Source organism: Anomaloglossus baeobatrachus, chromosome 5, assembly GCF_048569485.1.
Source record: "Anomaloglossus baeobatrachus isolate aAnoBae1 chromosome 5, aAnoBae1.hap1, whole genome shotgun sequence".
Taxonomy (NCBI): Eukaryota; Metazoa; Chordata; class Amphibia; order Anura; family Aromobatidae; genus Anomaloglossus; species Anomaloglossus baeobatrachus.
Genome location: NC_134357.1, coordinates 584,748,068 through 584,771,510, shown reverse-complemented (window position 1 = coordinate 584,771,510; position 23,443 = coordinate 584,748,068). Strand labels below are relative to the sequence as shown.

The following is a 23,443-nucleotide window of genomic DNA, read 5'->3' as shown; positions in this document are numbered from 1 at the left end:
TACACAGCAAGTGCAGTGCAGGAGAGAGGGAAACACTCTCCTTAGAAGTCTCTCATATTTATGCAGCACTCCCCGCAGGCCTGAGATTCCAAAGCAGCTCCGTGCCGGTGGGCAGTGCTTACACCTGTGAGGCTTCGGAGCATTGAGTGCTGGAGAGGAGGCAATGATCTCCCCTCTTCTGATGGGTGGAACATGCAGCGTCTGTGCTGTTGCTAGAAAAGAGACTGTCAGAGTTAGGGGCCCAGCGGGGGATCTACCGATTTCCAGGTGGGCAACACCATTGCCCAGCAGGTGCACAGAGCCAGCGTCGGTCATCACTGTGCCCATAATCCCACCCACCTCTCAGCATTGGCTTCAGTGGAAAAAGGTGGGTGGGATTCTGGGTGGGAAGAGCAGTGAATATACAATTGCTTAACCCTAGAACGCATACCTGGGTCCTCGCAGGCCTGCTAGGTTACTTGTTTTCTATAGTAGATTTCTATGGTTGCGCGTTCTAGGGTTAAGTAGCCGGGACATGTGTTAGCTCCAGAGCCACTGCTGCCTCCTGTGATGCTGCAATGTGCAGTGCAGGGACCAGACGGTCAGTGCTGCAGTATATGTTAGCTGGACGTGCTGAGTTCTTCGGGTCCCCTGGGCCCGGTCGCAGTGGCGACCCCTGCGACCACGATTGTTCCGCCGGTGCGTGTCTGGGTGAGGTATACCTGATGAATGATATAGCATTCAATCAGTCTATTATTGACGAATGGGGACATTGTAGTTGGGAATTCCAATACCCTCCTCCCACTCCTTTCCCTGTAGAGAAGGGATCAAAGATTTCCGTCTGTCCTGAACTGCTAGGGAAGACGACTCCATTCCCACTGAAACCAGATAAGTATACACTACAGTTCAAAAGTTTGGGATCACCCAGACAATTTTGTGTTTTCTATGAAAAATGATGCTTTTATTTATCAAATGAGTTGCATAATGAATAGAAAATATGGTCCAGACATTGACGAGGTTATAAATAATGATTTTTCCTTGAAATAATAATTTTCTCCTTCACACTTTGCTTTCGTCACAGAATGCTCCTTTACAACAATTCCAGCTTTGCAGACCTTTGGCATTCTAGCTGTTAAATTGCAGAGGTAATCTGGAGATATTTCTCCCCATGCTTTCTCCTCCCACAAGTTGGATTGGCTTGATGGCACTTTTTGGTACCACACGGTCAAGCAGCTCCCACAACAGCTCAATAGGGTTGAGTTCTGGTGACTGAGCTGGCCACTCCATTACAGATAGAATACCAGCTTCTTCCCTAAATACTTCATGCATAATTTGGAGGTGGGCTTTGGGTCACTGTCCTGTTGTAGGATGAAATTGACTCCAATCAAGCGCTGTCCACAGGGTATGGCGTTGCAAAAAGGAGTGATAGCCTTCCTTATTCAAAATCCCTTTTACCTTGTACAAATCTCCCACTTTACCAGCACCAAAGCAACCCCAGACCATCACATTACCTCCACCATGCTTGATAGATGGTGTCAGGCACTCTTCCAGCATCTTTTCAGTTGTTCTGCGTCTCACAATGTTCTGTTTGATCCAAACACCTCAAACTTCGATTTGTCTGTCCATAAAGGCCGCTTTACACGCAGCGACATCGCTAAAGCGATGTCGTTGGGGTCACGGAATTCGTGACGCACATCCGGCCGCGTTAGCGATGTCGTTGCATGTGAAACCAACGTGCGATCCGAAAAGGTCTTAAAATCGTTCAAACCCCTGATCGCTGACATGCTCCCCTATTCCCAATTATCGTTGCTACTGCAGGTACGATGTTGTTCGTCGTTCCTGCGGCAGCACACATCGCTATGTGTGACACCGCAGGAATGAGGAACCGCACCCTATCTGCGTCCCGCTGGCAATGAGGAAGGAAGAAGGTGGGCGGGATGTTCATCCCGCTCATCTCCGCCCCTCCGCTTTGATTGAGCGGCCGCTTAGTGATGTCGCTGTGACGCCGAACGAACCGCCCCCTTAGAAAGGATGCGGTTCACCGGTCACAGCGACGTCGCTATGCAGGTAAGTATGTGTGACGGGTCCAAGCGATTTTGTGCGCCACGAGCAGCGACTTCATCAACTGGATGAAGGGCTCCTCTTGTTGACTGGTTCTTGATCTAGCCCGCCAAAAGGTCTTGTAGAGGCAATGCCGTCTTGGTGAAACCTCTGATGAACCTCCCAGCCTACCAGGCCGAGAAACTGCCGCACTTCCTTAATGGTGGGTCTTGTCCAGTCCTTGATGACAGTGAGCTTTTCAGGATCAGGGGCCACACCCTCGGGGCTCACCATATGACTCAGGTACTGTACCTTTGGCTTCAGCAAGTGACACTTGGACAGCTTCACCTTCAGGCCAAACCCAGACAAGGCCTCAAACACCTCGGCCAGGTGCTCCTGATGATCTTCATAAGTCTTTGAGTAAGCTATGACGTCATCTAGGTACAACAGGACTGTTTTTTAAAGTTCTTATGCCCTAGGCAGCACTTCATTAACCGCGGGAACTTTACAGGTGCGTTGCAGAGTCCAAATGGCATGCAGTTGAACTCGCAGAGGCCCATGGGTGTCATGATGCGGTCCTCTCCTTGTCTTCCTCTGCCATGGGAATCTGCCAGTACCCACTGGTTAGAGCTAAGGTAGAAAAATAGTTAGTGGATTTCAGGGCTGCTAGTGACTCTTTTATTCTGTACAACGGGTACGCATCCTTATGTGTAATACGGTTAACCTGCCTGTAGTCCACACACATTCTCATCTTGCCATCCTTCTTGTTTACCAGCACCAATGGAGCGGCCCAGGGGTTACAACTATCTCTGATCACCCAAGCCTCCTTCATCTCACGCAACATTTCTTTAGTACGTTGGTAATGATTTGTGGGCACAGGGCGGTTTTTGGTGAGTAGGTGTAGAGTCAGTACTGATGTGTAACTGTTGGCACTAATCTTCTAGCCACCCCTCGGCGCTGTTTCCCTCCGCCTGATCTGACGGAGCCAAGGGTCCCACTGTCTCTATGGCGTTGTTACTAACAGTGAACAGCTTAGCCACAGTGGCATACCGGGGTAGTTTAACCTCTTCCTTCCCGCAATTTAGAACACAGATGGGCACCCTTTCCTGGCGAACATCGACTGCTCCTCTGAATGTCAGGACAATGGGCTTACTGTCTGAATACACAGATTCTACCAGGGCCTGGTAATCTTGACCCCTGAGTCCCATTGCTGCCTGACACCAGATTAACATTACGCTTCTTGGGGGTACCACCATGGGGAAGGGGTCACTCATCCTGACACTGCCAGTTTCCCCTCCAGGCTGCTCAACTTGTTGCCTCTGCATCAGGTCTTTAATTTCCTTCTGTAGGGCTCAGTGCCACCCAGAGCTGGCAGTCTCGGCTATCTGCTGTAACAAAACAATTACTTCTGCAAAACAATTCTCTCTTACATTAGTACCGATAATTATCATTGGAGTACGTTCTCGACAATCAACATCCACAATTATCATTCCTTCCTACTACACTCAGATTGGCGCCGCGTTTCTCTTTCTATCTTCCCCTGTCTCCAGGGGGTTTTTTTTCAATTATCATTCCTTGTGACTTTAACTCTACTTGTCCCACCTTAATGGTCACCTCCTTATACCCCACTTGCGGCAAGGGCTGGCCATTACTAGCGATTATTGACAAGTCTGCTTCTGGGCCGCGGATAATGTCAGAATCGTCCCAGTACCTTTTGTAAAGAATATACGGCATTGTTGTCACCTGGGACCTAGTGTACAGGAGGGCATTCATTGGGATGCCATCCAGTACGATTGGAAGGACCGGTCGCCCTCCCATATACTTGTCCTGCCAGTCAGATGGGCCGGATCTCCCCACACTCGAGACTTGGCCCCTGACCCCAGGTACCTGGGGGTCCATAGAACAGTCTTGAGCATAGTGTCCTGCATTGACACAGAGGCGGCAAATTGGTCGCCCAGTGGAGTCATAGCGATCTATGACCCATCCCCGAGCCGATGGAATCCCCATCTGCCGTCGTCTTGGGACGTCATCTGGACTTGTGGCCAGCCCGGTGTTCGTGGCATGCGGGGCCGTCTGCAATGTCTGCACAGTTCTTGTTAGAGCGGCCATGTTCCTAGTCAGTTCTTGGACCTGGAGCTTTAGGTCTGCAGAGGGGTCATTACCCAGGATTTGTGCATGCACCCCCACGATGGTCTGGGCCAGGGTTCCCCAACTCCAGTCCTCGAGGGCCGCCAACAGTGCATGTTTTCAGGATTTCCTTAGCATTGCATGGGTGTTGGAATCATCAACTGTGCAGGTGATTAAATTATCACATGTGCAATACTAAGGAAATCCTGAAAACATGCACTGTTGGTGGCCCTTGAAGACTGGAATTGGGGACCCATGGTCTGGGCGAAGGGCGCCACCTCCGGGTATGTGATGGCAGGGAGCCAGAGTGGTGTAGCATCACCTGGAGTTGAGTCTCGCAGCACCCGGATGGCCTGATACTTGAATTGTGCAAAGTCGAGGTCAGGGTTTTGTAGGGCCATCATGCGTAGCTGGGTCCGGTGGGCACCAGACAGGAGCCCCTTAATAAACTGCTCGTTTAGCACCCTGTCCTCCTCACACACACTTCCAGGATCCACTTATTTAACATCCCTCATCGCCTCTTGAAGGTTTAAAGCATAGTCCCGTAGACTGTCCTGCACCTGTTGTCTGCACCCGAAGAATTTCACTTTTATCTCCGCTGCTGTGCGGGTATCAAAGGTGTCTTCAGCCGGGCCAGGACTTGCTTTATAGTTCTTTTGTCAGTATCTGGCCAGGATTTTACCTCCCGCTGAGCTGCATCGGTTAGCTGGCCGATTAGAATGCTCACTTTCTGGCCCTCAGCCAAGGGGTAAACTTCAAATAAACTACACAGTCTTTCCTGGAAGTCGCTCAGGGTATTCGATTCTCCTGAATATTGTGGTAACCATGCCGCTCCCGGTATGTATGGAACAGAGAGCTGCATTACAGGTGCTGGGCCTGTAGTCTCGGCCTGATCCCCTTCTTGGTTGGACATCTTTTTCCCCCTAGTGAACCTCAGCCAGGCTCAGCGTCTCACTTGGGGGATCTGGGGTTAACTTGTCAAGGGAGAAATTTAGGTAAGACTGCTAATGGAGTCTTTGTTCAGGGCAAATCCAAAGAACGGGTCCACATTAGCTATCGGCGCAGATATAATAACTCAGAAGCAATGACCACAACAAAACGTGTTCACCGTTTGAGTCAGTGTTGGCGACTGGCTCGTATATTCAATAGCTCAGATTTTAGTATTATATTTCAACCTTTAGACATGTACAAAAGTATCAATCTGTCTTTTCTCACACATCGAAACAGTACAGGGAGGTGCGTAGGGACATAGAAACCCACATTTCATCCCATGGATAATACATTCCCTCTTTGTGTGAAGCCACTGATAAGCATGAATACCTTCTCTGTTCATTGTTTGTACATTTGTCCATTTGTCCTTGGTTAACTCTTTCTTGACCATACAGCTTAGAATCATATTATGACGTCTGTGCAATTGTCATGTAGACACACAGATAATTATGCAATGACATCTATATTTTGATTATTTACATACACAGATAATCTTATTACATTTGAACAAACAATCTATAGCCCAGACTACCTTCACAGTCCCCCCTTAATAAGATATCTGTGAATGTTGTCAACATAAATTTTAAAATTCTCCCATTTAGATATATTTTATTTGAAACTTATTTGTTACCCACCCCCCTTGGAACTTATATATAATATCTAATGAGAGGCCCATATACACATAATATATATATATATATATATATATATATATATATATATATATATATATATATATATATATTATTTTAATGTGTATATGGTATATGGGCCTCTCATTAGATTGTTGTTCAATACAACACTACAGACTTTAGCTCTCTCTTAAGTACTTATTTTATTTATGAAAGATAACGTCATGATTTATAGGGGCTATTAGGATTGGCGTTATTATTTTCATTAGGGCACATTATCCTGACCAAGGAAGATTGAATCTAGATCTTATCTTGAAATCAGCACATAACCAAAAAACATTTGCTACAGATTGTTTCATATCCAGAAAGAAGAACCATAGACAAAAAGGAGGATACTTGGTCAGTGCTAGTCCATTTAGGGCCCCCTTGTGAACCTTGGTGATCTGCTCTTGATAAAGTACCAAACATGATGAGACTTCATGTGAACAGTTTGTATCGCTGACTTAGAGAAACCTTCTGGAATAATGGGTAAAATGGCAGCCGCTTTCTGCTTCAGTTGTTTCAGGATCTTTGAACATCTTCACAATGGGCTCTTCCAAAACTTTTCCCCGAGATTAGAGAATCCACAGCTGGCATTTTACATTAAGGAAAATCACTGAATATATTCATATATGAGTTAGTAGGAGGCAAAAATATTTATAAATTGTTAGACTACATCAACTAAACCACACTTTTGGGTCTGTGAAATGGCTGAATTAAGTATTTTAGGTTACTCAATTTTTACCCTCAACAGTCCCGCCTTGGACTCACTTCTGCCATTTCCAAATACTAAGGGTACTGTGTTCCCTTAAGAAAAGAGGAAGAAAGATCTATTGGGAAAACCTGCCTGACTGAACGTTGAGGCATGGGTGAAGAGGGGAAAGGTTTTCTTCACCGGTTTGAGACTAAGGACGCCGGCCAATCCTCACCCTTTGTAGTTGGACTTTCCCATGTCTCAAGGCTCTCTAAGTCCTCTCTTCTGACTGTTTTGGCAATGACGGTCTGAGACTGTACAGGTCTTTTGAAAAGGATAAATACAAGCAAGATGCTCAATGCAGCTCCGGTGGATCGACCCTTCTGCAATGCGATGCATGAATTCATGTTGTCCTGCCGTTGAGCTTCATCGAAATTTCTGTAGTGGAGAGAAGCTGGATCAACTCATCTAATCTTGACTCATGGCTCTTCTCGCTTGTCCTTTTAGGATCAATCAGTCTCCTGACTGAAAACCATATACTACTAACTCTGATTTAGGATCTGAAATTAGAGAATACACTTGTTTATTTCCCTATTTAGTCAATCATATGAAAATTGTACGTGCCTTATGCTAAACCAAAAAACATTTTACATAGAGACCTGTTTATTACTAAAGGGAAACAAAACACGTATTTGGTTCACAACTTGTTAGTTTGTTTTTTTTCTTTTAGATACCACTTGCATTATGTGAATTTTCAGCATTAACATTGTTTTCTCCACTTAAATGCCTCTGACCAAACCTGGAAAGAAATCTACACAACACGCACAGACTTGCATACAACGTGCTCATGATATACATCTATAATCAGTTTGCAGTCTCTAAAAATGGGCAGAGTAGATGCAGAGTGTATTTCTGCGGACTCTTTACAGTTTTTTCTCACATTGATTTTAAGAACGTGTTTTACAAGACTGGGTGAGTTTGCCCACCTGGGTACTGAACCCTGGCGTCACCAAAGCGCACACTGATATTTATTTTTCACAGATTTGAATCCATAAGTTACCTGGGCCATCATTAAGAAGAGATCTCATGGCAGAGAAAGCTTTCCGCTCTTTATCCACAGACCTTCCTCAGTCAGCTAGCTCCCTGTGTCTCGCACTCCATTTCTTGTTGAACCGCTTGTTCCTGTAGGTATTTAAGAACACAAGGAGTGACAAAAGTCACTGACGTGACAGGTGCCACCGAGGTATGGTCCACATGCATTGGTAAAGGACTCCTCAACTGTTCTGTTCACTGCTTCTTGGTCAGCTGCACCTGTGTGGTGATCTCCATCCGATTCCATCAGCTCAGATCTAGACTTTATCTTCAGCAAACCTAGCTCATTTGACAACAGGAAAGATCTACATCCTACATACACATTTGACTATTTTACCTACTTCTGCTCCACCCACCAGAGAGGGCATTAATACATCACTGCCTCCTGTACCGATAGGAGGGGAGGGAGTGGTTCAAATTTAGACTACCTCATGTTGTGTAAACTGTAGCATATCCAATGTAGAATTGACCAGCATCTGGTTCCATCTATAAAAACAAAAACTAAAAGAAATATGCATTACATCATTCTTATAACAGACATATTTCATAGTAGTCCAGTAAATATAACTGTTGCAAAAGAAAGGCCAGCTTTAAAGTCTATCCAATATGTCTGCTGCGCCTTCTACGGCTGGAAAATATAATATATATCTTCTTCCCCCCTTTATATTTTGTTTTTCTATGTACAAATTTGGCAAAATTTATAGTTTTATAACAGCAGACAATATGATTAAACAACCAATGAATATAACTTATACACTACTGAGGAATTTTGAAACCTCACAATAGAAAACACGGTTCGTATATACTGTATCTATAAAAGAAAAGTAAACCAATCAATAAAATACTGGCAGTCTGTATGCAGAAACTCAAAACAAAAATATAACCATAAAAACAAAAAAACAAATTTGCATATTTCAAGAAATTTAATTTTCCCTGCAAAATTAATTTAATTATGCAGGCATTAGTAGAAACTGTCGATAATGTCTGGTGAAATCCTGAACTCTAAGCGTTAAACAAAACCCACCCCACCAGCCGGGAAAAGCACTCATCAGTACGTGAGACACAAACAGCTTTGTAAATCTGCTGCCACTATTTTTTTTTTTCCTCTACTCAGTCAGTTTTTGTTTTTCGCTCTACAACTTCTGATGAGCTGGCTAGCCCCCACCATTCCCTGTCACTTTCACGTCTCGCTGCAAACACTTCTCATACATACACCCCTATCTCCTGTGTGAACGAGTCTCCAGTACGAGGGTGTAGTAAATATCTGGGCATATCGTGGACTGAAAACCTGTGGACGGGTTTAGGACCGCTCGGAGTAAGGCTCACTATATGCCCTGAAAGAACCGAGGGGGGGGGAGGAATGGCAAGAGCCAGAGTCAGGGTGCGTGGTGTCAGAACAGCTGGTGGGGAGAGACAGATAGATACAGGAGGGGCCATGGGCAGAACTTTCATTACAACCGTAAAAAATGCCTTTCGCTACAGAAACATACATCACAGAAACTCTAACATTGATGGGGTGGAATGGAAGGCATCATTAGAACGGGTGGCTTGGGATCGGGATCACTGGAGCTAACAGGGGAACCAGAGGGGGCAGAAAGGAGGGGGGCAAGCAGTCCGGTGCTCTCCTCTGTTTCATTAGGGAGCGTTAGGGCAGACTCGTGAGTGTAGCCCGGACTGTGGGCGGTATCTTGGGGTGTCTCATGGGGCTGATTTCTTTTTAACCGGATAAAGGGGTGAATTGCAAGGGGAACCACAGCGTATTAGTTCTCCACTTTGTAATAAACTGTCAATTTGGCCTTGGAGACCCACTGCTTGAGCTGATTTAAAGGGATACTGTGATACTCTGGGAAAAGGCACACCTGACTTCAGGTGGATCATTACTGAATCTACAGGGAGTTTACCCACATCATTAGGCCCTTTTGACTATAATGGTCTACATCAGATTCATCAGCTCATGGCATAGAGAGCATCACAGTGGGGAGTGCCCGTAGGAGGCAAGTCTCCTTACACCCTTTTGGGGAATTTAGTTTAGTCAGGGTGAGATTAATACCTCCTTCTCCATCATAATTTATGGTGGCCTTTAATTTATTCAACAAATTAGATTCTAGTAATTTGACTGGACAGGTTGTTTGACAACACAAACTGGTTTAAATTTCTGGGAAAGATCCTACCGGTAGAGGACTGGTCAGAGTATGCGTATTGGGTAATCCATCTACGCCCACCAGGGTAAGGACGTCATCAGAAAGGGGCAGGGTGTGATCAGGTGGTATATCAGAATTTTAACAATAGAATTGGCCGCCCTAGTGTCCACCATTACTTTAATAGGGGCCCCTGCGACATCTAAAGTTCCAGATGTAAAAAAAAACCTAGTTTGAACTGACCACCATGGCAGAATCTGGTTGCATATAGTAAAACACAACATCCCCTTGCTCATCTTCATCTTTGACCTCAATGTATCCTTCTGATAGCAATATCTGCATTACTCTGCCAAACAATTTCGCATCAATCAACAAGTAATACTCTGAAAATCTCCGGGGCATGATGCACAGCTTAACTCTCTCCAGCACGTGCCCCCACCTAAGGAATGTTCACTAAATCCAACACGTTCTGTGAATCCTCAGGTTTCTTAACCTTGTCTTCTCCGTTCTAAACATTTTTGCTATCTTGGTGGTGATCGGATTACACTAATTTATGACTATGCGGTGTGCGTTATAGTCCGGCCGGAACTTAAGTCCACACCTCTATACTAGCTGGCAATCCCTCAGCTATATAGTAATAAGGGTATCCCGTGAAAGGAGGAGAACGTAGAAAAATGTCACATACAAAAATGTCCCGCTCTCCGGACTTGATCAGCTGCACCAATTTATTGTACTAATCCCTATCTTCGATCAAGGGCATACGGCATAAATCCCATGAAAGGAGGAGGACGTACAAAAAATGTATGTGCACATACAAATAAGTCCCAGCCTCCGGACTTGGTCAACTGTACCAATTTAATGTCCTAATCCCTATCTTCAATCACGGGTGTCCCCCCCCCCCCGCGTCTTTAATTACAGACCGGGTCAGTCTAACTAGCTAAATACGGGCACTACCATCTTTCCTGCCCTAACAACCGTCCTCTGGATCCCGTGTGACACTCTCGATCCACACCTCAGGGCTGGGATCGTGCTACTGAGCCCCAGCGGGCACTACACCTGAGTCATAATCAGGTACCTTTTAACACCGATAAGGACATACAGCCCATCACCCCTTCCTGTGCAAGACCAACCACAACGGCAGTGAATACAAAGTATGTAACACTTACCACGGTCGGAGGTGATCAGCCTGGTTGGAGGAGAGGAAGATCTCAGTCCGTGACGTCTAAACCATCAGTATTTCCAGGTTGGCAATGCGTCCTTTGAGGGGCTCCACGTTGGATGCGCCAACTGTCAAGGGAGAAATTTAGGTAAGACTGCTAATGGAGTCTTTGTTCAGGGCAAATCCAAAGAACGGGTCCATATTAGCTATCTGCGCAGATATAATAAATAACTCAGAAGCAATGACCATAACAAAACGTGTTCACCGTTTGAGTCAGTGTTGGCGACTGGCTCGTATAATCAATAGCTCAGATTTTAGTATTACATTTCAACCTTCAGACATGTACAAAAGTATCAATCTGTCTTTTCTCACACATCGAAGCAGTACAGGGAGGTGTGTAGGGACATAGAAACCCACATTTCATCCCAAGGATAATACATTCCCTCTTTGTGTGAAACCACTGATAAGCATGAATACCTTCTCTGTTCATTGTTTGTACATTTGTACATTCATCCTTGATTAACTCTTTCTTGATCATACAGCTTAGAATCATATTATGGTGTCTGTGCAATTGTCTTATAGACACACAGATAATTATACAATGGCATCTATATTTTGATTATTTACATACACAGATAATCTTATTACATTTGAACAAACAATCTATAGCCCAGACTACCTTCACAAACTCACAGCTGTTCCTGGGGCGGGGCTCTCTTTGCACATGCTTCTGGTTTCCACCCACGATAGCACGCCCCCTTACAGTGCGCGCCACGTGGTTAATGGCAGCTGTTGTTTTAGTGAACGTTATTTACACAATCCTTAAAGGCGCACCGTACTCGTGGTTGTGGGCACGAAATCCTGTTTGTGACGCCAAGTTGACGTGCCCACGGGGTCTTGGGGTTTACTAGTCACCGGGCCGGTGTAGGTTTCGGGATGTCACAGTGGCCACCCCGACGGTGTCAATAAAAGATGGGGATGGGAATGATGAAAGTAGTTATTCGTGACGCTACCTGTGGTATGCAGCCAGTTATTAGCCGCCGCTGAGGGAAGTATATCTTCTGGGGCAGATGATGACGTAGCTTGGCTGTTACAGGTCTCCACAGGTAGAGATAGAGGTATAGAGGATGAGAGTGGTAGTCTCTGTGATTTAACATTGAGGTGCAGGACTGAGGACGCCGATAACGACTGGACAACACAGGGGGCTTTAGTTTCCTTTACCTTTACTTGGCAGTTGTTATTATAGGTCCGGGAGTCTGTTCCAGAAGATGATGAGGGTCCGGTCAGCTTGGAAGGAATGAGGGGATTCACCATGCCAGGTGGGTTGGAGGCCTTCTTTGTTGCGCTAAGTGTGTGAGTCTCTGTGGCTTGGAGCCGCACAGTGACCTTCTTCCTAGTTGTTGTTTGTCCTATCCCTTATGGCGGGCAGCGTGAGCCGGTCACAGGTACCACCTATGTAGCCGCCGCCCCGGGCTCTATCTTACTGCTTCACCTTTGGGTGTTTTTGTGGGCCAGGGGACTTGTAGAGATGACATATCACCCTGGCTTTAAGATAAATCCCAGCTCACCAGATAAGAAACTTGTAACCATTATCGAATCTAAACAATACGTTGTTTAACTTCAATAAATCTTCATCTTCTGCCCTACCCAGACAGGAGAAGCCTAGATAAATAAAGTCTGGACAACAGATAACGCTCTTCCTCTTCATACATCAGCAGATACAGAATCATCAGTAGAAAGAACTACAATTAATTAGAATATAAAATTCCTATAATACGACTTATATTGAACACAGAATATGGAATATTAATATGAGATTAAAATTTCCATAACAACCTCATGTTGTGAGCCTTTGACAGAATCTAAGACCATGGTTCCCAATGGCACAGTTACAAACTCTTTTGGGAGAGTCCCCTTGAGGGGTCCTGTCACACCCCTGTCCTGGGTCTGGGCTCTTCTCCCTTCCCCCGGTCTGCTAAACTTTCTTGTGCTCCACATTGGGCTTTGCAAGTATCCCAGCGTGCTCCATGTGTTGGGCTTCCTAGGCCTATATAAAGCCGATCAAGACATAAACCTGTGCCTTGGTATTAGGACTGTTAGTTTTTTTTATGCGCACAGCAACGGTCTGTGGTCTCCAGGACGTCTCCTGCCTGCGGCTTCCAGTGCCGCACTTTATGAGCCCCTGAGAACACTTATAAATATAAATAAAAATGGGAACACATCGTACACAGACAGCTCCGGTCCATACACGTCATATACACATGGCTCCGCTCCATACACCTCGTACACACAGCCCTGCTCCATACATGTCATATACACACGGCTCCGCTCCATACACCTCGTACACACAGCCCCACTCCATACACCTGATATACACACGGCTCCGCTCCATACACCTCGTACACACAGCCCCGCTCCATACACGTCATATACACACGGCTCCGCTCCATACACCTCTTACACACAGCCCCACTCCATACACCTGATATACACATTGCTCCGCTCCATACACCTCGTACACACACGGCTCCGCTCCCTACACAGACGACTAGAGTTGAGCGCAGTTCGTGGTTCTCCAGTTCGCGGTTCGAGTGATTTTGGGGGGTGTTCTAGATCGAACTAGAACTCGGGCTTTTTGCTAAAAGTTCGTTAGGTCGAGTTACGTTCAAGAACGGTTCAGCAACAAGCCAAGCTAATTACTAGCTGGCTTTTCGCTGTAATAGTGTAAGTCACTCTGTGATTCACACTATTATGAAATTTCAGCATATAGTGTGCGGGGACTGCGCAATCAGATCACTGCTGCTGGGATAATGGCGATCGACATTTTTTTTTTTTCCTTTTCTAACTTCCCTAAGCGCGCGTGTCGTGTGGCGGGCCATCATGTCAGCCAACCCCAGACACACACACAGCTAAGTGGACTTTTTGCCAGACAAGCAAGGGCATGTGTCGTAGGCTGTCCATGTCACATGTCCTTGCATTATAAAAACGGCCATTTTCCCATCTGGACGCCATTATCTGCCTTCTGCGTCTGGGTGACAGTCACCGCTGACGCAGCTCCTGCCGCCGATCCTGCTGTGTACGCTCTACACACAGCGCTCTACAGATTAGGGATAGAAGTTTAATTCAGCCCTTTTCAGGGCTCATTTCATCCGGCTCAGAGCCATAGGTGATAGTCAGGTCCGTGGAAACAGTTTTCAACAGCTACAGATAATAGCGTCTGTGTAGCTAAGCTCAGGGACTTCCTTGCTGCATTTCACCATTAGGAGGGATAGAAAGTGAGGCTTCCTTTCCTCAACACTGACCCACAACCCGGCCACTGTACCCTCCTGCCCTTTTTAGCAAAACCATTTTAATTGCAGACTGCTGCCAGTTAGTGCCATCCAAAGGGTGGCTGCTGTCCTCCATTATTGTGGCACTTGTGCCATGCAAGTCCCACCACCTCTGCATTCTCCCCTCCTGCACATTTTTGCAAAGCCATTTTAATTGAAAAGAGTGCTGCCAGTTAGTGGCATCCTAAAAGTGGCTGTTGGACTTCATTAGTGTCCCACTGGTGCCAAGCTATTTCCAGCACCTCTGCATTGCACCCTCAAGCTCATTTTTACTAAGTATTATAATAGCAAACACTGAGAAAACTTAGTGGCATCCTAAAAGTGGCTGTTGGACTTCATTAGTGTCCCACTGGTGCCAAGCTATTTCCAGCACCTCTGCATTGCACATTCAAGCTCATTTTTACTAAGCCATTATAATAGCAAACACTGAGAAAACTTAGTGGCATCCTAAAAGTGGCTGTTGGACATCATTAGTGTCCCACTGGTGCCAAGCTATTTCCTGCACCTCTGCATTGCACCCTCAAGCTCATTTTTACTAAACCATTATAATAGCAAACACTGAGAAAACGTAGTGGCATCCTAAAAGTGGCTGTTGGACATCATTAGTGTCCCACTGGTGCCAAGCTATTTCCAGCACCTCTGCATTGCACCCTCAAGCTCATTTTCACTAAGCATTATAATAGCAAACACTGAAAAAACTTAGTGGCATCCTAAAAGTGGCTGTTGGACTTCATTAGCGTTCCACTGGTGCCAAGCTATTTCCAGCACCTCTGCATTGCACCCTCAAGCTCATTTTTACTAAGCCATTATAATAGCAAACACTGAGAAAACTTAGTGGCATCCTAAAAGTGGCTGTTGGACATCATTAGTGTCCCACTGGTGCCAAGCTATTTCCAGCACCTCTGCATTGCACACTCAAGCTCATTTTTACTAAGCCATTATAATAGCAAACACTGAGAAAACTTAGTGGCATCCTAAAAGTGGCTGTTGGACATCATTAGTGTCCCACTGGTGCCAAGCTATTTCCAGCACCTCTGCATTGCATCCTCAAGCTCATTTTTACTAAGCCATTATAATAGCAAACACTGAGGAAACTTAGTGACATCCTAAAAGTGGCTGTTGGACTTCCATTAGTGTCCCACTGGTGCAAATCTATTTGCAGCACCTCTGCATTGCACCCTCAAGCTCATTTTTACTAAGTCATTATAATAGCAAACACTGAGAAAACTTAGTGGCATCCTAAAAGTGGCTGTTGGACATCATTAATGTCCCACTGGTGCCAAGCTATTTCCAGCACCTCTGCATTGCATCCTCAAGCTCATTTTTACTAAGCTATTATAATTGCAAACTGTGCTGCCAGTTTAAGGGCCATAGTTGCATTGTCAGGGATAGTCTGTGTTGTTTCTTCTTCTGTCAATAAAGCTAGACCACCTCTGCAATCTAGACCACCTCTCAATTTTTACTACCACATTTTAAGTGGACAATCTTGTCGCAATCAAAATGAGTGGCAAAATGACAGCTGCTGTTGGAAAGGGGAACAGGCGTGTTGGAAAAGGAAAAAAAGTTTGTGTCCGTGGGGAAGGTGGTAAAGCTCCATTAACATCTGCTGAAGATAGGCCATCTTCCAGCAAAAGTAAGATGTCTACTACTTTCCGTGGACAATCCGATTTGCTCCCTTTTTTACCGACATGAACAACTGGAACAAAGGTGGATGATGCCCAAAAAAAGAACATGCTTGAATGGATCTCAAGTGGTCCAACAAGTGCCCTCTCCTCCACCTCAACTACCGCATCCAAAAAAACCCAGTCCTTTGAGTTGTCATCCCAATCACACTTGCTTTCTCCCAGCTCTCAAGTCTCCATCCACCCTGCACAGTATGGTGGAACAGAGATGGCTGAGTCTGCAGAGCTGTTCAGTCACACTATAGCCTGGGAATCAGAGGTCTGCTCCCAAGCTACAGTGAGTACAGACCAGGAAATGGTCTGCAGTGATGCCCAGAACCTTTGTGACTCAGATTCAGGCCGTGATGACCAAGTTTCTGAGCATAATGTTGACCCTTATTCACAAACTGTAACACCTGTTGTTATAGACAATGAGGAACATACTGATGACGATGAGACGCAGATACCAGATTGGGATGACAACTTAAATATTCGGTCAGGGCAGGAAGAGGCTCGGTCTGAGGGTGAGGGGAGTGCAAACACAACGCTTGATGAGGAAGTTCTAGATCCCACCTACTGTCAACCCACAGTCAGGCACTCGAGGAGGTCAACAGAGGCGGTGTAGGAGGATGCAACTGACGACGAAGTTACCTTGCGCCTTCCTGGACAGAGGAGGAGTACTGGTAGCACGTCTACAACTGCATCCTCAGCCACCACTCTGCCCTGAGCACTAGTCGGGGTGGCTCAGCAGGTCGCATGTCCTCTAAGCCTTGCCTAGCCTGGTCCTTTTTTGAACTTGCAAAGGATCGCCCAAATCATGTGATCTGTAAAAATTGTCGGGAATCTGTTAGTAGAGGAAAAAACCTCAGCAGTTTGACAACTTCTTCCATGAATCGTCACATGAATATATATCATATGTCCCAGTGGGAAGCTCACCGTGCTGCAATGCGGCCTAGCGGAGCGGACCATCCACCGCCTGCCCCTTCCAGTGCATCCGCGCGCTCATCTTCTAGGACTGTGGGGACAGCTGTCACACCTGGTTTTCCACACACAACTTCCACCACTGTAACCGCAGCAGGCAGTTTGCTTGGTAGGTCGTCAGTTGGTTTGGAAGGGGAAACAAGTGCGTGTGTACAGCTCTCTCAGACATCGATAGCACCAACGTTGGATGAAGGCAATATCATGTCTATGCCTGCACTTTCCTCACAAACCTGCATTTTTCCAGGGACACCCTACTCAACACCGTCTACACACAGCAGCCAGATCTCTGTCCCTCAGATGTGGACAAATAAAAGGCCATTTCCTGCGACCCATGACAAAGCTAAGAGGTTGACTTTATCCCTCTGTAAGCTCTTGGCTACCAAAATGCTGCCTTTCCGCCTGGTGGACACATAGGATTTTAGAGACCTTATGTCTGTCGCTGTGCCCCAGTACCAGATGCCCAGTCGCCACTACTTCTCTAAGAAAGGTGTGCCTGCGCTACACCAGCATGTCGCACACAACATCACCGCTTCCTTGAGAAACTCTGTGTGTGAACGGGTGCATTTCACCACTGATACTTGGACCAGTAAGCATGGACAAGGACATTGCATGTCGCTGACTGGGCACTGGGTAACTATGGTAATAGATGGTGAAGGGTCTGCTGCACAAGTCTTGCCGTCCCCATGACTTGTGTGTCAATCCTCTATATGTCCAAGTTCCTCCACTGCTTCTGCCTCCTCAACCTCGTCTGGGTCCTCCACCTCCGCCCCAAGCCTGCCTGGTCAGGCCACCAGCATTGTAACTGCGCAGAAGGAATCACGCACCCCTCATTACTATGCTGGCAGCAGAGCGCAACGGCATCAGGCGGTCTTTATCTTGAAATGTCTTGGAAATAAGAGTCACACAGCGGCTGAGTTGTGGGCAGCTCTGGAGACTGAGTTTGGTAAATGGTTGTCTCCACTTAAACTGCAGCCTGGTAAGGCCGTGTGCGACAATGCTGCAAACCTAGGTGCGGCCCTTCACCTGGGCAAGGTGACACACGTGCCTTGTATGGCTCACGTGTTGAACCTTGTTGTCCAGCAGTTTTTAACACACTATCCCTGCCTAGATGGCCTTCTGAACAGGGCACAAAAACTGTCTGCTCACTTCCGCCGTTCAACCACCGCAGCTGAGTGACTTGCATCACTCCAGAAGTCTTTCGGCCTGCCGGTTCATCGCCTGAAATGCGATGTGCCGACACGCTGGAATTCGACTCTCCACATGTTACAGCGACTGTGGCAGCACCGCCGAACTCTGGTGCAATACGTCATGACGTATAGCCTGGGCCAACGAGATACAGAGGTGGGGCAGATCACCCTGATGGAGTGGTCTCAGACAAGGACCTATGCACCTTTCTGCACAGTTTGGACATGGCGACGAATATGTTTAGCGCTGACAATGCCATTATCAGCATGACAATTCCAGTCATTTACATGCTGGAGCACACGCTAAACACTATTCGGAGTCAGGGGGTGGCACAACAGGAAGGGGAGGAACTACAGGAGGATTCATATGCGCAAGGGACAACAACATCACCAAGGTCCAGAGGTTCATCATCACCAAGGCGGCAGGCATGGGACCATGGGGGACAGGGATCAACAAGGGCGCATAGTAGCAGGCTAAATGTTGAGGAAGGTGCAGGAGAACATGAAGAAATGGAGGAAGAACTGTCCATGGACATGGAAGACTCAGCGGATGAGGGAGACCTTGGTCAAATTTCAGTTGAAAGAGGTTGGGGGGAGATGTCAGAGGAAGAAAGAACGGTTAGCACCTCTATGCCACAAACACAGCGTGGACTTGGTCCGCATGGCTGCGCAAGTCACATGAGCGCCTTCTTGCTGCACTACCTCCAACATGACCCTCGTATTGTCAAAATTAGAAGTGATGATGACTACTGGCTTGCCACACTCTTAGATCCCCGGTACAAGTCCACATTTTGTGACATAATTCCAGGCATAGAAAGGGACGCACGTATGCAGGAGTATCTGCAAAAGCTGTTACTCGATCTTAGCTCGGCTTTTCCACCAAACAACCGTGGTGCAGGGAGTGAATCTCCCAGTTGTAACGTCATATAAAGTGAAAAAACAATCCCTTTAAAAATTCTATTTTATTTAAATACTTCTTAAAATTTCCCAAGTGATTCACCCGTACAATAGATATCAAGGGTAGTACTTTATACGTACTTTTGACTATCCCGGAAAGAATTTGATTTGTTAGCCAGTTGTAACTTCACAAACATGGGACGGTCTCGTCATCTTCAACAGTCTACCCGTACCAGTAGCACCGTATCTGGTGCTGGTAACAGCAATTTTATTGAATCTTTTCATAATTTTTTTAGACCCTCCTTTGCAAGGCCACCAGAGACAACAAGTCTGACACATAGTCACCGGCTGGAAAGGATGATACAGGAGTATCTCCAAACGAACATTGATGCCATGACTTTGCAAATGGAGCCTTGCTCATTTTGGGCTTTAAATCTTGAAAAATGGCCAGAGCTCTCCACTTAAGCCTTGGAGATCTTGTCGTGTCCAGCTGCCAGCGTTGTCTCTGAACGTGTCTTCAGTGCTGCTGGGTGTGGGCTGACAGATAAGCGCACGCGTCTGTCCAGTGACAATGTGGACAGACTGACGTTCATCAAAATGAACAAGGAATTTACTACCCCTGTGTCATCCTGGGGAGAGTAAATGCTTGTGGATTTGGAATGTGCTTGATGCAAATCTACCTGTGAAGTTTACAACTGGGGCACAAGTGCTGCCACTGAAAGGGTGTCTGTGTGGCCCAATTTTTGGAAAAAAGGGAGACTCCGCTTGGAGTAACCCTTGCTTGCAGTGTTTCTAAAAATTATCCAAGATGAACAGATCGGGGATCAGCAAAGACTTTGCTACCTACCCCGGTGTCATCCTGGGGACGGTTAATTATGGCGTATTTTTGAATGTGCTTGATGTAAATCTACCTGTGAAGTGTACAACTAGGGCACAACTGCTGCCACTGAAGGGGTGTCTGTGTGGCCCAGTTTTTGGAATAAAGGGAGACTCCGCTTGGAGTCACCTTGTGGTGTTTTACATCATTTTAGAAGGGCATGCCATGCCTATATCTGTGTCTCCTCCTCTTTTTTTCCTCGTAAAACGCTGTTTTGTTTTTGCATGAGAATTTGTTCTTGTCACTTTCCCATGTGTTTGTGTTGTGAGTTGTTTGTCACCTTTTGGACACCTTTGAGGGTGTTTTTATGTGTTTGTGATTGCCTTCTATTGTTTCCTAATGGGTTTGAGCAGTTTGTCGAACCGGTTTGCTGAACCAAACTCGAAGTAGACCTCCGTTCGACGAACCAAGCTCGAGCCGAACCACGACCGGTTCGCTCATCTCTACACACGACTCCACTTCATACGCGTCAGATACACATGGCTCCGCTCCATACACGTCATATACACATGGCTCCGCTCCGTACAGCTCGAACACACACGGCTCCACTCCGCACACGTTGTACACACACTGTTCTGCTCCGTACACCTCGTACACGCACGACTCTGCTCCGTACACACACGGCTCCGCTCCGTACACGACGTACACACACGGCTCCGCTCCGTACACCTCGTACATACACGGCTCCGCTCCGTACACCTCGTACACACACGGCTCCGCTCCGTACACCTCGTACACACACGGCTCCGCTCCGTACACGACGTACACGCACGGCTCCGCTCCGTACACCTCGTACACGCACGGCTCCGCTCCGTACACCTCGTACACGCACGGCTCCGCTCCGTACACCTCGTACACGCACGGCTCCGCTCCGTACACCTCGTACACGCACGGCTCCGCTCCGTACACCTCGTACACGCACGGCTCCGCTCCGTACACCTCGTACACGCACGGCTCCGCTCCGTACACCTCGTACACACACGGCTCCGCTACGTACACCTCGTACACACACGGCTCCGTTCCGTACACCTCGTACACACACGGCTCCGTTCCGTACACCTCGTACACACACGGCTCCGCTCCGTACACCTCGTACACACACGGCTCTGCTCCGTACACCTCGTACACACACGGCTCCGCTCCGTACACCTCGTAGACACACGGCTCTGCTCCATACACCTCGTACACACGGCTCTGCTCCATACACCTCGTACACACGGCTCTGCTCCATACACCTCGTACACACGGCTCTGCTCCATACACCTCGTACACACACGGCTCCGCTCCGTACACCTCGTACATACACGGCTCCGCTCCGTACACCTTGTAGACACACGGCTCCGCTCCGTACACCTCGTACACACACGGCTCCGCTCCGTACACCTCGTACACACACGGCTCCGCTCCGTACACCTCGTACACACACGGCTCCGCTCCGTATACCTCGTACACACAGCTCCGCTCCGTATACCTCGTACACGCACGGCTCCGCTCCGTACACCTTGTACACACGCGGCTCTGCTCCGTACACCTCGTACACACACGGCTCTGCTACATCCACACATAAACTTCCTCTCATCCAGCACCATGACAACCAGCACAGCAGAGTCCTGTATAAACTGAGGAGCTGATCATGTGACCCCTGACTCCTCCCCTCCATGTGACATCATCACAGGTCCTGTAGGCACAGAGCAGCCATATATCTAGTGTGCGGCTCTGCAGGTGGAGGTAGGTGCAGGGTATTATATATCTAGTGTTCGGCTCTGCAGGTGGAGGTAGGTGCAGGGTATTATATATCTGTGTGCGGCTCTGCAGGTGGAGGTAGGTGCAGGGTATTATATATCTAGTGTGCGGCTCTGCAGGTGGAGGTAGGTGCAGGGTATTATATATCTAGTGTGCGGCTCTGCAGGTGGAGGTAGGTGCAGGGTATTATATATCTGTGTGCGGCTCTGCAGGTGGAGGTAGGTGCAGGGTATTATATATCTAGTGTGCGGCTCTGCAGGTGGAGGTAGGTGCAGGGTATTATATATCTAGTGTGCGGCTCTGCAGGTGGAGGTAGGTGCAGGTTATTATATATCAGTGTGCGGCTCTGCAGGTGGAGGTAGGTGCAGGGTATTATATATCTAGTGTGCGGCTCTGCAGGTGGAGGTAGGTGCAGGGTATTATATATCTAGTGTGCGGCTCTGCAGGTGGAGGTAGGTGCAGGGTATTATATATCTAGTGTGCGGCTCTGCAGGTGGAGGTAGGTGCAGGGTATTATATATCTAGTGTGCGGCTCTGCAGGTGGAGGTAGGTGCAGGGTATTATATATCTAGTGTGCGGCTCTGCAGGTGGAGGTAGGTGCAGGGTATTATATATCTAGTGTGCGGCTCTGCAGGTGGAGGTAGGTGCAGGGTATTATATATCTAGTGTGCGGCTCTGCAGGTGGAGGTAGGTGCAGGGTATTATATATCTAGTGTGCGGCTCTGCAGGTGGAGGTAGGTGCAGGGTATTATATATCTAGTGTGCGGCTCTGCAGGTGGAGGTAGGTGCAGGGTATTATATATCTAGTGTGCGGCGCTGCAGGTGGAGGTAGGTGCAGAGTTTTGTACATTTAACCCCTTAATGTGGCGGCCATGTTTTGCGGTTCTGACCAGTGTCCTCTATGAGGTGCTGTCTCTGGAGCTTCCTCGGATTTCGCTGATTCGGGTTTTCCCTCACATACTGGAGCTCAGGACAGTTATAAATTTAGGACGATATTTTTTGCTTTTATTTGTGAAAAAAAATGGGAAATTTGACGAAATTTAGTTAGTCAGGTGATCACTTATTGAATGAATGGATCCGGGGACGAGTCGGACATCAGCACCACTTTGTAGGGGATAAAGCTTACACGATCGGCGCTGGTCCCAGCAATCAGTCCCCGCAGATGAATAAGTTATCACCTTAGGCCACGTTCACACGCTCAGTATTTGGTTAGTTTGTTACATCAGTATTTCTAAGCAAAAACTAGGAGTGGGTGAGAAATGCAGAGGTGTTTCTATTAGACTTTGCCTCTGATTTTACCGCTCTTGGTTTTGGCTACAAATACTGAGGTAAAATACTGACCAAATACCCAACATGGACACATGGCCTTAGAATAGCCGATTACTTAGCATATTTGTTACAGTCTAATAGTCACAGGAGAGGGAGGGGTTAAATATTCAAGTATTTAATCTGTACTGGAAATAATCTTCCCTTTATTGATAGAGAGAAAAAATGTCCTTTAAACACAACACAATCCACTATCTCAAGACCAATAATACCACATACAAGGGAGAAATACCGCCACACCCTGACCAGACAACATATTACCACCACATAGTAACCGAAAACAACCACATACAAAAGAGAAATACCGCCACACCATAATCATAGCACATAATGACCGAATATTACAAGGGAGAAATACACCTCGCTATGACCAGACCACATAAATGACCAAATAATACCATATACAACAGAAAATTACCACCACACTGTGACCAGACCACATAATACCACCACACAGTGCCCGAATAATACTACAATAATGATCATGAATAGTGTTGAGTGGACCCAAACCGGAAAAATCCGGATCCGCGCGGTTTGACCGGCAGATCCGAGTCC

The 23,443-nt window shown here is 47.0% G+C and overlaps 1 protein-coding gene across 1 annotated transcript in view; it reads left to right on the top strand.

The window, feature by feature from the left end:
* Positions 1-23,443, top strand: part of LOC142313140 (uncharacterized) — a 137,760-nt gene that overhangs the window by 11,049 nt on the left and 103,268 nt on the right. Inside the window, exon 4 of the mRNA XM_075352127.1 lies at positions 12,137-12,209. Within this exon, the coding sequence (XP_075208242.1) occupies positions 12,137-12,209 (73 nt within the window). The remainder of the gene's footprint in view (positions 1-12,136; positions 12,210-23,443) is intronic.